The 12,388-nt window shown below is 44.5% G+C and overlaps 1 protein-coding gene across 2 annotated transcripts in view; it reads left to right on the forward strand.

The window, feature by feature from the left end:
- Positions 1–977: 977 nt before the first annotated feature.
- LOC144698676 (trans-2,3-enoyl-CoA reductase-like) overlaps positions 978–12,388 on the forward strand; it is a 205,644-nt gene continuing 194,233 nt past the window's right edge. For both annotated transcript variants that reach the window (XM_078570507.1, XM_078570508.1), the window contains exon 1: positions 978–1,246. In XM_078570507.1, coding sequence (XP_078426633.1) covers positions 1,034–1,246 — 213 coding nt within the window. In that variant the 5' untranslated portion in view covers positions 978–1,033. The remainder of the gene's footprint in view (positions 1,247–12,388) is intronic.

A 12,388-nucleotide genomic window follows, 5' to 3' on the forward strand; every position in this document is an offset into this window, starting at 1 on the left:
AAATGCATTTGCTATAAATGCAAAATTAAACCGTTGACAACAAAAGCTATTATATAATAATTACCAAACTCAAATAGTCAGCTAGAGATCTGTTTTTTAAAAAAAATTTCTTTGCCAACTTCCTCATTGTCTGAAGACACTGACTCCCTGCTAAGGTATAGTTTACCTCATGCTGTGTACCTTCCAGTTCTTCCCCAAATACCCATTGTTCATGATCCTTGTTAATGAGTGTTGGCAGACTATTCTAACATGGAACAGAGGGCAGATGGCAAAAGTTCATCCTGTTCATACCTGATGTCCAACCACACTCACTTGTAGCAAAGATCTCTGTACAGTAATCAGGAATGTGAACTCTGGCCAATTTTCTATAACCTAACATGGGCACTGAAGTCAACTGCAATGACCCTAAAATCGCCACAGCTGACATCATCTTACTTAGCACAAACTGGAACTGAATGTGAAACTTTTATTTTTCTGCATTGCTCAGCTATCTAATAGATAAATTACTGAGCCATTAGGGCTCCTGTTTATTTTTACAGCCAAGGATGATAAGCAGGTTATATCATCTCAATCTATTTATGTATAGATTTAATTATTATTTTACGGATCTAAATTATTCATCTTTAGAATGTTTCACTATATAAGGTTTTGTTCTTAACCCTTTAACTTCTAATGATACAAATGGAATTTGGTTAATCTCAGCTCTAAATTCTGTCTACCTCAAATATCTGAACAATGCAGCATTGAGCTGTCACTTTGAAGTCATGGTGATAGGGATGGGAAGTAGTCAGCTCCCTGGAAGCTATTCTGCCATTAAAAAGGAACATTCTTGACACATCACACAATGCCAAGTTAAATATAGAAGAGGATTAGAGGGCCACTGTTTTCAGTCATGTCGAATAAGATTATACACTTGAAATGGAATGTTGCATGACCTTTTGGTGCATTGTTCGCCTCTGTCTCTATTTAAATGTTAGACGGTTGTCTTCCTTTTGACAAGCTGTTCTGCTTTAGGCAAGTTAAACAGGAAGAGATGTATGCACTTCATAAAGGAGGAGCTGCTATAAAAGAGGACATGGTACCTGGTAAACAAAGTGAAACAAAATCATTCCTTTCTCTGTCTCAGTTTGTATTGACTTCGGGCCAACTTGGGCGGTATGCGATACAAAAGCATTCAAAAATTTCTTATGTTGAAGTGGAAATTCTTGATGCTCAGACAAAGAAGCAGATTTGTGTCCTGGAAAAAGTAAGTGATTTTCTTTTTTAATTGCCTAGGCTACAGTGAGCCTTACTGGTACCTTACTAGACCTGCCTGTCAGGGAATTAGTGTGCTGATATGACATTGGGTGATTTCAAAAATACATCTTGGGTGTTAATGAGCAATGTCAGCAATGAGGAGCATTAGGACTTAAAGAACAGCATTGGATATTAAATAATAGTTTGAATCAGGCAAGGATGCTTGTCGATTGTGAAGTAATGATAACAGTATTTATATTGGACTTTGCTCATGGTGGAGATAAAAATAGTAAGGTAAAAATTTGTATTGGTAAAAAGCCAATCAAACTGATCTAACATCATGAGAGTGGACATGTGGAAGACAGTGTGGAAGAGGCAGTATATGCACAACTGTTTGCATCTGCCTTGGTGGCCCCAGCAGGAACCTGATTCTAGCCCAGCTTCTAGCTTTGTTAAAGTGATGGGAGCCCCTCTTTTTCATGGCCCAGTGCTCCAATCAAACATAGGCCAGGGTTTTTCCTATGGTGTGCGGGCTGGGCGGTAGCGGGCAGGGGCGGGCGCGGAGCCGATTGCTGCCCGCGATCGGCTGTGCGCCACCATTTTACGTGGGCGGGCCAAATAAGGCCTGCCCAGCGTAATGTGCAGCCAGTAGCATTCAGTGCTACCTGTGTGGGCAGAGGGAGGAGGGAGAGTTGGGGCCTGCGCTCTTACGCGCATGCACGCGAAAGAGCGCAGCAATCTCCCTAAGGCATGGAGCTGCCTCAGGGAGATTGAATGTATAACAAAATAATGGCAGAATCGAATAAAAAATGTATTTAAACATGTCCCCTCATGTCACATGAGTTGATACATGTTTGTAAAGGTGGGAAAGTGTATTTATTTATTTTATAAAAGATTCAGGAAACCTCACCCCGCCCGTGGATGATGTTTCCTGAGAAATGCTAAGACCGCTTGGGCTTTTCACCTGCCCGCCAACCTTAAGGTTGGACGGGCAGCATTCTTAAGGACTTTAATTAATTTCTTAATGGTCTTAATAGGCCCTTAACATTTCGGCGGGTGCGCAGCCGACTCCAGCGTGTGCCCGCAAAATGAAATATTGCGATAGCACGGGACGCACGCCCGATGTCATCGTGCGTCATTTTACACGTTGGCATGTCGGGCCCGCCCTCGCGTGCCGACAGGAAGATTCTGCCCATAAACTTTAGATTTCCTTATTAAGCCCTTAATTGTTAATTGACATGAAACTAAGTTGACACTATATACTGTCTAAAAAACACCCTGGGACCCCAGCATATGAGCACTTAAATGAGTCTCTAGAATTTCACAGTCTGTTATTTGAGTGAAGACTCTAATTTATTTCTTCTATAAAATTAGCAGGAAAGAAATTTCAGCTGAACATTTGAGCACTGATAAGCTGATATATCACCGGGTAATATTCCAACCTTTAAATTACATTGTTACTGTATTTTTCATGTAATCAGTTTCACACCTATCTTGATAAAAGCAAAATACTGCGGATGCTGGAAATCTAAAATAAACACAGAAAATTCTAGAAAAACTCAGCAGGCCTGACAGTATCTGTGCAGAGAGAAACAGAGTTAATGTTTTGAGTCCATATGACTCTTCTTCAGAGCTAAAGAGACGTAGAAATGCAGAAAAAAGTAGAAAATGTAGATAAAAGTAGAAATTCTACTTTTCTTTAGCTATGAAGAGGAGTCATACAGATTCGAAACATTGGGCAGGGTTTTCCCCCCGTCGGGGGCAAAGTTGATGGGCAGGTGTGCACAGGCGCGTTTCCGATCAGCGCCCTCAATTGGCGGCGCAGCGCCATTTTAAGTGGGCAGGCCAATTAAGGCCCGCCCAACGCGACGACCGCACAGAAGCGCTGTGTGCTCCCTGTGTGGGCGAGGGGGAATCCCAAAATCGAGAGTGCGCTCTTTCACGCATTCCTGACATGTCCCCTCATGTGACACTGTCACATGAGTTGGGACTTGTCCATAATTTTAACAAAAACTTTATTAAAATTTTTAAACCCTACATGAAACCTCATCCCACCCGTGGATGAGGTTTCATTTTTTTTCTAATTCCCACCGGGGCTCCTGACCTGCTTGCCAACCTTAAGGTTGGACAGGCAGGTCCATTAATTAGTTTAATTACTCTGTCAATGGCCTCAATTGGCCATTGACAGGTCAGCGGGTGCACAGCTGATTTTGCTGAGCCCCTGCCTACCGGAAAATTTAAATGGGGCGCGGTGACTTTGGGAATTCTGCCTAACGTCACCGCGCGTTATTTTACGCATCAGCAAGCGGTCCCCGCCTCCCGCTCACTGACGGGAAAATCCTGTCCAGTAACGCTGTTTCTCTCTCCACAGATGCTGCCAGACCTGCTGAGTTTTCCAGCATTTTCTGTTTTTATTTCACATCTAACTATATTACACAAACTATACGTGTAGTGGACAGATGCATACTAAGTATTAAACCTTTAAAGCTTTAAATGCACATTTTAATTGCTTAGGTTAGAATATATAGGAATATAGATCAAATTTATTTAATTTCTTTAGGTTGTTTTGAACTTTTGCAAAAGGGAAGATGCTGGAAAAAGAATGGTGCAAAAGTTGCACAATGAAATGGTTTCAGAAGAATAACATTTCTCCTGGTTTGAAAAAATTGGTAATTGAAATCCTGAAGAAGTGTCATTGTAGAACTTACTATATGAGCAACAATTAAAGATTGTTTTCCCCAGATGGAGAGTCTAGAACTAGAGGGCTTTGTTTCAGGGTAATGTTTCGATCATTTAAGACTGAGATGAGGATTATTTTTTTTTTAACTCAGGGAGTTTTGAATCTTTTGAATTCTCTACCTCAGAGAGCTGTGGATGCTCAGCCCTTTAGTGTATTCAAGATTGAGATAGCTTTTTGGGTCTCTAGGGGAAATCAAGGGATATGGGGATTGGGCAGGAAGGTGGAGTTGGAGTTAAAGATTAGCCATGGACTTATTAAATAGTGGAGCAGGCTTGTATTTCTTATGTTGTTATGTTCATACATGAGTCCAATATCTTTTCACGCTCCAACCCTGGAGCTTGCCTGCTTATTGATGCAATCTTGGCTTTTTTTAACAACACATCCATTATCTTGTCCCTTTCTTTTGCTGGCCATTTATTCATTCTATTGATAGGGTTTTTTAAAAATACCTTTTCACTGCCTCACTGAAGAGAAGAATGAAAGAGGATAGTGCAGCTGAGGTTATGCACATTGACTTTCAAAAGGTGTTTGGTAAAGCTCTTCAACAGCACCTTCCAGACCCATGACAATGACTACCAAAGAACAAGCTCCACCACCTCCCCTCCAAGTCACACACAATCCTGACCTGGAAATATACCATTGTTTCTTCATCATCGCTGAATCAAAATCCTGGAACTCCTTACCTAAAAGCATTGTGGGTGTACCAACACCACACAGATGCAATGGTTCAAGAAACTGGCTCACCGCTACCTTCTAAGGAATGATTAATTTTGGGCAAGAAATTCTGACCTTCCTGGTAATGCCGACATCCCATGAATGATTGAAAACAATTTGTTGCATCATGCCTGTTTTCTGGCTACAACATCACAGCAAGCATTTTTATTGTGATTGCAAATGCCTACTTCTTTGCCCTATATTACAACAGAGATTAAACTTCAAAAGTGTTTCATTGGCTATAAAATCCTTCGGGCGCCCTGAAATTGTGTAAGCTGCTATAAAAAAAAATCAAGTTCCTTTTTTGCCCCTTAGCTTTGTACAATTTAAATCCTGACAGACGAGTAAATGAAATGCATGTGCCAAAAAGCTGGATCCTTTAACTCAGGTATTGGGGTCTATTGTCATCCCTAGAATGCTGGCCTTGCAAAGTCAACACAGAGCAATTGGTATGAAACCTCCTTGGTTAATATGTTAGATCCACTAAATGACTAAATTTGCTTAGCCATCAGGGGACATGAGTAATACATATGAAGAGGTGATTTTGGGTGATCAGGAGGAAGGCAGATGGTGTGAGCCCATTGACTGCCCATTGGATACAACTTTCCTGGTCAAGCCTCAAAGAGTAGGGGTTAAATGGAGTTACCCAAACTGGCAAAAGGTGGGAAGTGGTGTCCCATAAGGTTCAGTGCTTGCTCCACTGTGGTTCACCACGTGCATAAATAATTTGGACTTAGGAATCAGAAATACTCCTGAGGTCCCCATCACAGATGCCAGTCTCCAGTCAATTTGATACACTCTACATGATATCAAGAAATGGCTGAAGGCATTGGATGCGGAAAGGCTATGAGCCCTGACAAAATTCTGTCAATAGTACTGAAGACTCGTGCCCTAGAACTGACCATGCACCTAGCCAAGCTGTTCCAGTACAGCTACACCACTGCATCTACCTGGCAATGTGGAAAATTGCCCCAGATATGACCTGTTCAAAGAAAGCATGACCATTCCAACACAGCCAATTACCGTCCCATCAGTCTTCCCTTGACCATCAGCAAAGTGATAGACGGCATCAGCGACAGTGATATCAAATGGCATTTACTCAACAATAACTTGTTCACTAAGGCTCAGTTTGGGTTCCGCCAGGGCCACTCAGCTCCTGACCTCATTACAGCCTTAATCCAAACATGGACAAAAGCGCTGAACTCAAGAGGTGAGGTGAGAGTGACTGCCCTTGACTTCAAGGCAGCATTTGACTGAGTGTGGCATCAAGGAGCCCTAGCAGAACTGTAGTCAATGGGAATCAGGGAGAAAACTCCCCACTGTTTGGAGTCATACCAACACAAAGGAAAGTGGTTGTGGTTGTTGGAAATCAATCATCTCTGTCCCAGAACATCACTGCAGGAGTTCTTCAGGATAATTTCCTAGGCTCAACCGTCTCCAGATGCTTCATCTTTGACCTTCTCTCCATCATAAGGTCAGAAGGGAGGATGTTCTCTGAAGACTACACAATGTTCAGCATTATTTGCAACTCATCAGATACTGAAGCAGTTCATGTCCATATGTAGCATGACCTGAACAAATTAACAATCACACTGCACAAGTTCCAGGAAATGGCCATCTCCAACAAGAGAGAAACTAACCATCACCCTTGACCTTAAATTACCATCACTGAATCTCTCACTGTCAACATCCCAGGAATTATAGTTGACCAGAAACTGAACTGGACCAGCCATATAAATACTGTGGCTACAAAAGCAGGTCAGAAGCTGGGAATTCTGTGGAGAGAAATGCACCTCCTGATTCCCCAAAGCCTGTCCACCATCCGAAAGGCACAAGTCAAAAGTGTGATAGAATACTCTCCACTTTACTGGATGAGTACAACTCCAATAACACTCATGAAGCTTGACACCCTCCAGGACAAAGCAGCCCGCTTGATTGGCACCCTATCCACCCACTTAAACACTCACTCCCTCCATTACCGATGCACAGTGGCTGCAGTGTATACCAAATACAAGATGCACTGCAGCAACACGCAAAGTCTCATTCGACAGCACCTTCCCAATACACGACCGCTACCATCTAGGACAAGGGCAGCAGTCACATGGGAACACCACCGCATGTAAGTCCCCCTCCAAGCTCCTCACCATCCTGACTTGGAAATATATCGCCATTCCTTCACTGTCGCTGGGTCAAAATCCTGGAACTCGCTCCCTAACAGCACTGTGGGTGCACCTACACAGTCCCAGTGTAGCGGTTCAAGAAGCCAGTTCGCCACCAGCATTCCAAGGGCAATTAAGGATGGGCAATAAATACTGGCCTAAGGCTAGCGACGCCCACATCTCATTAAAAAAGTCACAATTTGCTGAAGACACCTACCTGGAGGATATTGTTAATACTGAGGAGGACTGTGACAAACTACAAGGAGACATTAATAAATTTGCAGAATGATCCTTTTATTGGCAAATTGATTTCATGATAGAAAAATACGGCTGATGCATTTTGGTAGGACACATAAGTATATATATTTCTTTTTCTCCTTGGAAAATAAGATGCTGATGAAAGGGTTAGAGGAGAAGAGAAGTCCTTATATACTAATCACACAAAATAGTGGCACAGGTTAATAAGCCCATATAAAAGGTAGACAAAGCGCTCATATCCATTTTTAGGAGCATAGAATTGAAAAGCAGATATTTAACTTGTACACTGGACCTTCTCCAGTCCAGAACTCTGAATTCTGGAAACACCAGTTATCTGGAATTCTTTTCAACAGGCCCTACAACTCATAGATTTTCCATTCACCATGGATCCTGGACCCAAGCAGCAAGACGTAGATGGGGGTGAGTTCAAAGCACTCCTTAACTTTAGAAAGCACTTTTCTGAGTGAGTGCCGAGTGAGCCCCGCATGTTTGTGCGCAGGCAGAGTCAGGCAAGGGTAACTCATTGACTGACTAATCTGGCTGGAGTGCAGGAAAAGCCGGGAGGATATCTCATTGAACCAGGAAGGTGGGAAGTGGCTTCAAACCTTGTTGTGCTTCTGCTCCTTCCTGCCTGTTGTACAGACTCCTTACCCCAGCTTGGGCAACTCTACTTCACAAGCACTGGCAACTAGACCAAGCAGCGGGGGAAAGGGGCTGATTACAGTGTATGTGTGTGTGTGTATGTGTGTGTGTGTGGAGGGGGCAGAGGGGTGGGATAGGAGGGGGATGTAGGAGAAGGGCATTATGGCATTATAGTGTGTGTGTGTGTGAGTGTGTGTGGGGATGTAGGAAGGGGATGTAGGAGAGGCATTACAGTGTGTGGGAGGTGGGGAGACAGGCTGATTACTCTGTATGTATGTGTGTGTGTTTGTGTGTGTGTTGGGGGTGGGGAAGGGCAGGGAGAGGAGCTATTTACAGCGTGTGTGCATGGCCAGGATTTTTTTGCTCGTCAGGTGAGCGCACGCCTGACCCGAACGAGCATAAAATGACGCGCGATGACGCCAGGTGAGCATCCCTACGTCATCGCGCACTCACGTGATATTTCGGTTGGCGGGCGCAAGCGGGAATCAGCAGCGCGCCTGCCGACAATTAATAGGCCTATTGGGGCCATTAAAGCACCCATTAAATTAAATTTTTCACTGCTCGTCCAACCTAATGGTTGGAGGGCAGGCGAAAAGGCTAAGCAGCCTTTCGACATTTTAGGAAACCTCATCTATGGGCGGGATGAGAGTTCCGACAGAAATTAAAAATTAAATAAAAATGTTAACATTTCATTAATAACATGTCCCTGCTCATGTGACAGAGTCGCATGAGGGGACATGTTTTTTAATGTTTTCAAATTCTTTATTTTTGTTTTTTTTAGATCTTCAGCTCCCTGAGGCAGCTCTCAATGCTTCAGGGAGCTTTTATTCCGGACTCGCCCTCCTTCCCCCCCAACCTGGAGGGAACGATCCCTGTGGAATGCCGACAGGGCAGGGTGAAGGGAAGGTGTGTTTGATGGTGGCATCATGCTGGAGTTGGCAGAAATGGCGGAGGATGATCCTTTGAATACGGAGGCTGGTGGGGTGGGTGTGAGGGCAGATGCGTGAGAAATGGGCTGGACACGGTTGAGAGCCCTGTCAGCCACTGTAGGTGGAAAACCTCAGTTAAGGAAGAAGGAAGACATTTCAGAAGAACTGTTTTGGAAAGTGGCATCATTAGAACAGATGCGACGGAGGCAAAGGAACTGAGAGAATGGGATGGAGCCCTTACAGGAAGCGGGGTGTGAGGAGCTGTAGTCGAGGTAGCTGTGGGAGTCGGTAGACACCCTGGTCCACTCCTCCATCACCCTCTACACCTCAACCCCTTCCCACAGCACCTTCCCAGGCAATCGCAGAAGGTGTAACACCTGCCCCTTTACTTCCCCCTCCTCACCGTCCAAGGGCCCAAACACTCGTTTCAAGTGAAGCAGCATTTCACTTGCACTTCCCTCAATTTAGTCTACTGCATTCGCTGCTCCCAATGAGGTCTCCTCTACATTGGAGAGACCAAACGCAGACTGGGTGACTGCTTTGCGGAACACCTTCGGTCTGTCCGCAAGCATGACCCAGACCTCCCTGTCGCTTGCCATTTCAACATCACCTTGCTCTTATGCCCACATGTCCATCCTTGGCCTGCTGCAATGTTCCAGTGAAGCTCAATGCAAACTGGAAGAACAGCACCTCATCTTCCGATTAAGCATTTTACAGCCTTCCGGACTTAACATTTGACTTCAACAACTTCAGATCATGAGCTCTCTCTTCCATCCCCACGCCCTTTCCGATCTCCCTTTTTTCTAATAATTTATATATGTTTTTAATATATTTTTCTTTTCCCACCTATTTCTATTATTATTTAAAAATTTATTTCCATTCATTGTCTTATCTCCACCTTTTAGCCTATTCCAATCCCTTCCCCCTACCCCACCCCCACTAAGCTCATCCTGCTTTCTACCCTTAATGTCACCATTAGCACATCCTTTAGCTAATATCACCACCGTCAACACCCCTTTGTCCTTTTGTCTTGACATCTTTGGCAATCTCTTCTTTGCCTCCACCTATCACTGGCCCTCTATCCAGCTCTACCTGTCCCACCCCCCCAAACAGCTTATACTTTGCCTCATTTCTATTTTTCTTTAGTTCGGATGAAGAGTCATACGGACTCGAAACGTTAACTGTCTTCCTCTCCTCAGATGCTGTCAGACCACATGATAATGACAGCCATCTTGCCTTACCTGCAAAAAAGCATTAAGAAAGGCAGGGGAAAGGCAGATCAACAGAGAATCATTTTGAAACGGCCTCAACTCAGGGAAAGACAAAAAAAGGCATCTAATAACAGCTACTGATCTGCTGTAAAGCAACTAGGCAGCTAAAAGTGCCTGTAAACCCTAATTCCAACTACTAAGCTCACCTGTTAAAGCAACGTCTGGAAATTCAACAGTGGAAGCCATTGTAGCTGCAGAAACAACCCTACAACCTCATGGCCTTCACTTCAGACAAAGCAACACCTCAACTTCAAAACATGTCTGCCTGCACTGAGTATACCCTAACCTTGATTCACGTTTATAAGTATTGTTTGACCTTCAGTTTTAACTAATATTTGTTGTGTATTTGTTAGTAACTTTATCTTTCCTGAGTTAACTTCCAGAGAAATAGAGTGAAAAAAAAACTTTTTTCTTTTTTTGGGAAACACCCTTAAAGTGCCTGAAACATTGGTCCAGGTGCAAAAAAAAGTATTAAAAAGGTTGGTACCAGGACTGAAAAATTATACCTATCAGGAAAAATTAAACAGGCTGTGTTTGGGGACTTACATTCTTTAGAAATGACTTGCTGGGGGCTTTAAGATTATCACCGGAATTTTACGGCCCTACTGCAGTTGGGATGGGGTCTAAAATATGGTGAGCCATTCTAAACTCTATTGGGCAGAACTTTGCCCTTGATGGGCGGGCGGGCCCCACTGGCTCAGCGGCGGGCAGGCAGCCAATCGCCGCTGCCGAAATGAGCCCCGCCGCCATTTTAAGCAGACGGGCCAATTAAGGCCCGCCCAGCGGGCCGCCCAACGGGAAGCACTATGCGCTTCCTGTGTGGGCAGGGGAGGATTCCCCAACTGCCAGAGCGTGCTCTTTCGCGCATGCGCATGAAAGAGCGCACAAATCCCTGAGACTAAGTGCTGGCTCAGGGAGAGCGCTGACAGTATTTGAAAGTTTAAAAATAGAAAAATAAAAAAATTATTAACATGTCCCCCTCATGTGACAATGTCACACGAGATGGGGCATGTTAATAAATATCACAGAAACTTTGTTAAAGTTTTTTAAAACCGACATGAAACCTCATCCCGCCGGTGGATGAGGTTTCATGTTTTTTCAGAAGCCCGCCGGGGCTCCTGGCCTGCCCACCAACCTTAAAGTTGGACGGGCAGGGCCTTTAATTGATTTAACTACCCTGTCAATGGCCTCAATTGGTTATTGACAGGTCGGCGGGCGGACAGCTGATCGCGCTGTCCCCCCGCCTTCCTGAATATTTAAATGGGGTGGGATGACATTAGGGGTTCCCCGAATGGGCCCCGCCCCCAACTCGCCGACAGAAAAATTCAGCCCATTCAGTTTAGCGGGAACGTAAAATCCCACTGCCATAAAATTCCAACCTATGAAACAATTTGATGGCACAGGCTGGAGAAAATGTTTCCACTGTGTGGGAGATTAAAATGAAAGGCCATAAGTATACGGTAGTAACAAATCTAGCAGTGAATTAAGGAGAAAGCTCTTTGTCCAGAGATTAGTTAGAATATGGAACTGGTCACCACAAGAAACAGTTAAGAAAAGCAGCAAGACTCCATTTAAAGGAAAGCTAAATAAACACATTGGGCTGAATTTTGACGTCGGCGAGCAGAGGGCTGGGCCCGCTCGCCGATGCATAAAATGACGCAGGATGACATTGGGCAGAACCCCCGATGTCATCCTGCCCCATTTAAATTTTCAGGAAGGCGGGGGTGCGGCAAAATCAGCTGCGGCCCCGCTGACCTGTCAATGGCAAATTGAGGCCATTGACACGATCATTGAAACAATTAAAGGACCTGCCCGTCCAACCTTAAGGTTGTCGGGTCGGCCAGGAGCCCCAGCGGGAACTAGAAAAAACATGAAACCTCATCCACCGGTGGGATGAGGTTTCATGTAGGGATTTAAAAAGTTGAATAAAATTTTAGTGTAATTTATAAACATGTCCCATCTCATGAGGGGGACATGTTAAGGGCTTTTTTTTTTCTATTTTTAATGTTTTTAAAACTGTCAGCGATCTCCCTGAGGCAGCACTTAGCCTCAGGGAGATGTGCGCTCTTAACTGACCCGCCCACGTAAAATGCCGGCAGGGCCCGCTTCTCCGGCGGGGATCGGCTCCCCGCCCACCGGAGATTGGGTCGGGCCCGCCCACCCGGCAGGCAGAAAATTCTGCCCAGTGAGGGAGAAAGGAATAGAAGATTATTCTGTTCAGGTTAGGTGAAGAGGGATGGGAGGAGGCTTGTATCGAGCATAATCACTGGCAGGATCAGTTGGGCTGAATTTTTATGCCATGCTAATTGTAAGGACCCTGCTCTTTAGTAGTACTTACATACTGACATACAAATTAGGAGCAGGAATAGGCTATTCAGCCCCTCAAGCCTGCTCGCCATTCAATAAGATCATGGCTGATCTGATTGCGGCCTCAATTCC

This window comes from Cetorhinus maximus, chromosome 2, assembly GCF_964194155.1.
Source record: "Cetorhinus maximus chromosome 2, sCetMax3.hap1.1, whole genome shotgun sequence".
Taxonomy (NCBI): domain Eukaryota; kingdom Metazoa; phylum Chordata; class Chondrichthyes; order Lamniformes; family Cetorhinidae; genus Cetorhinus; species Cetorhinus maximus.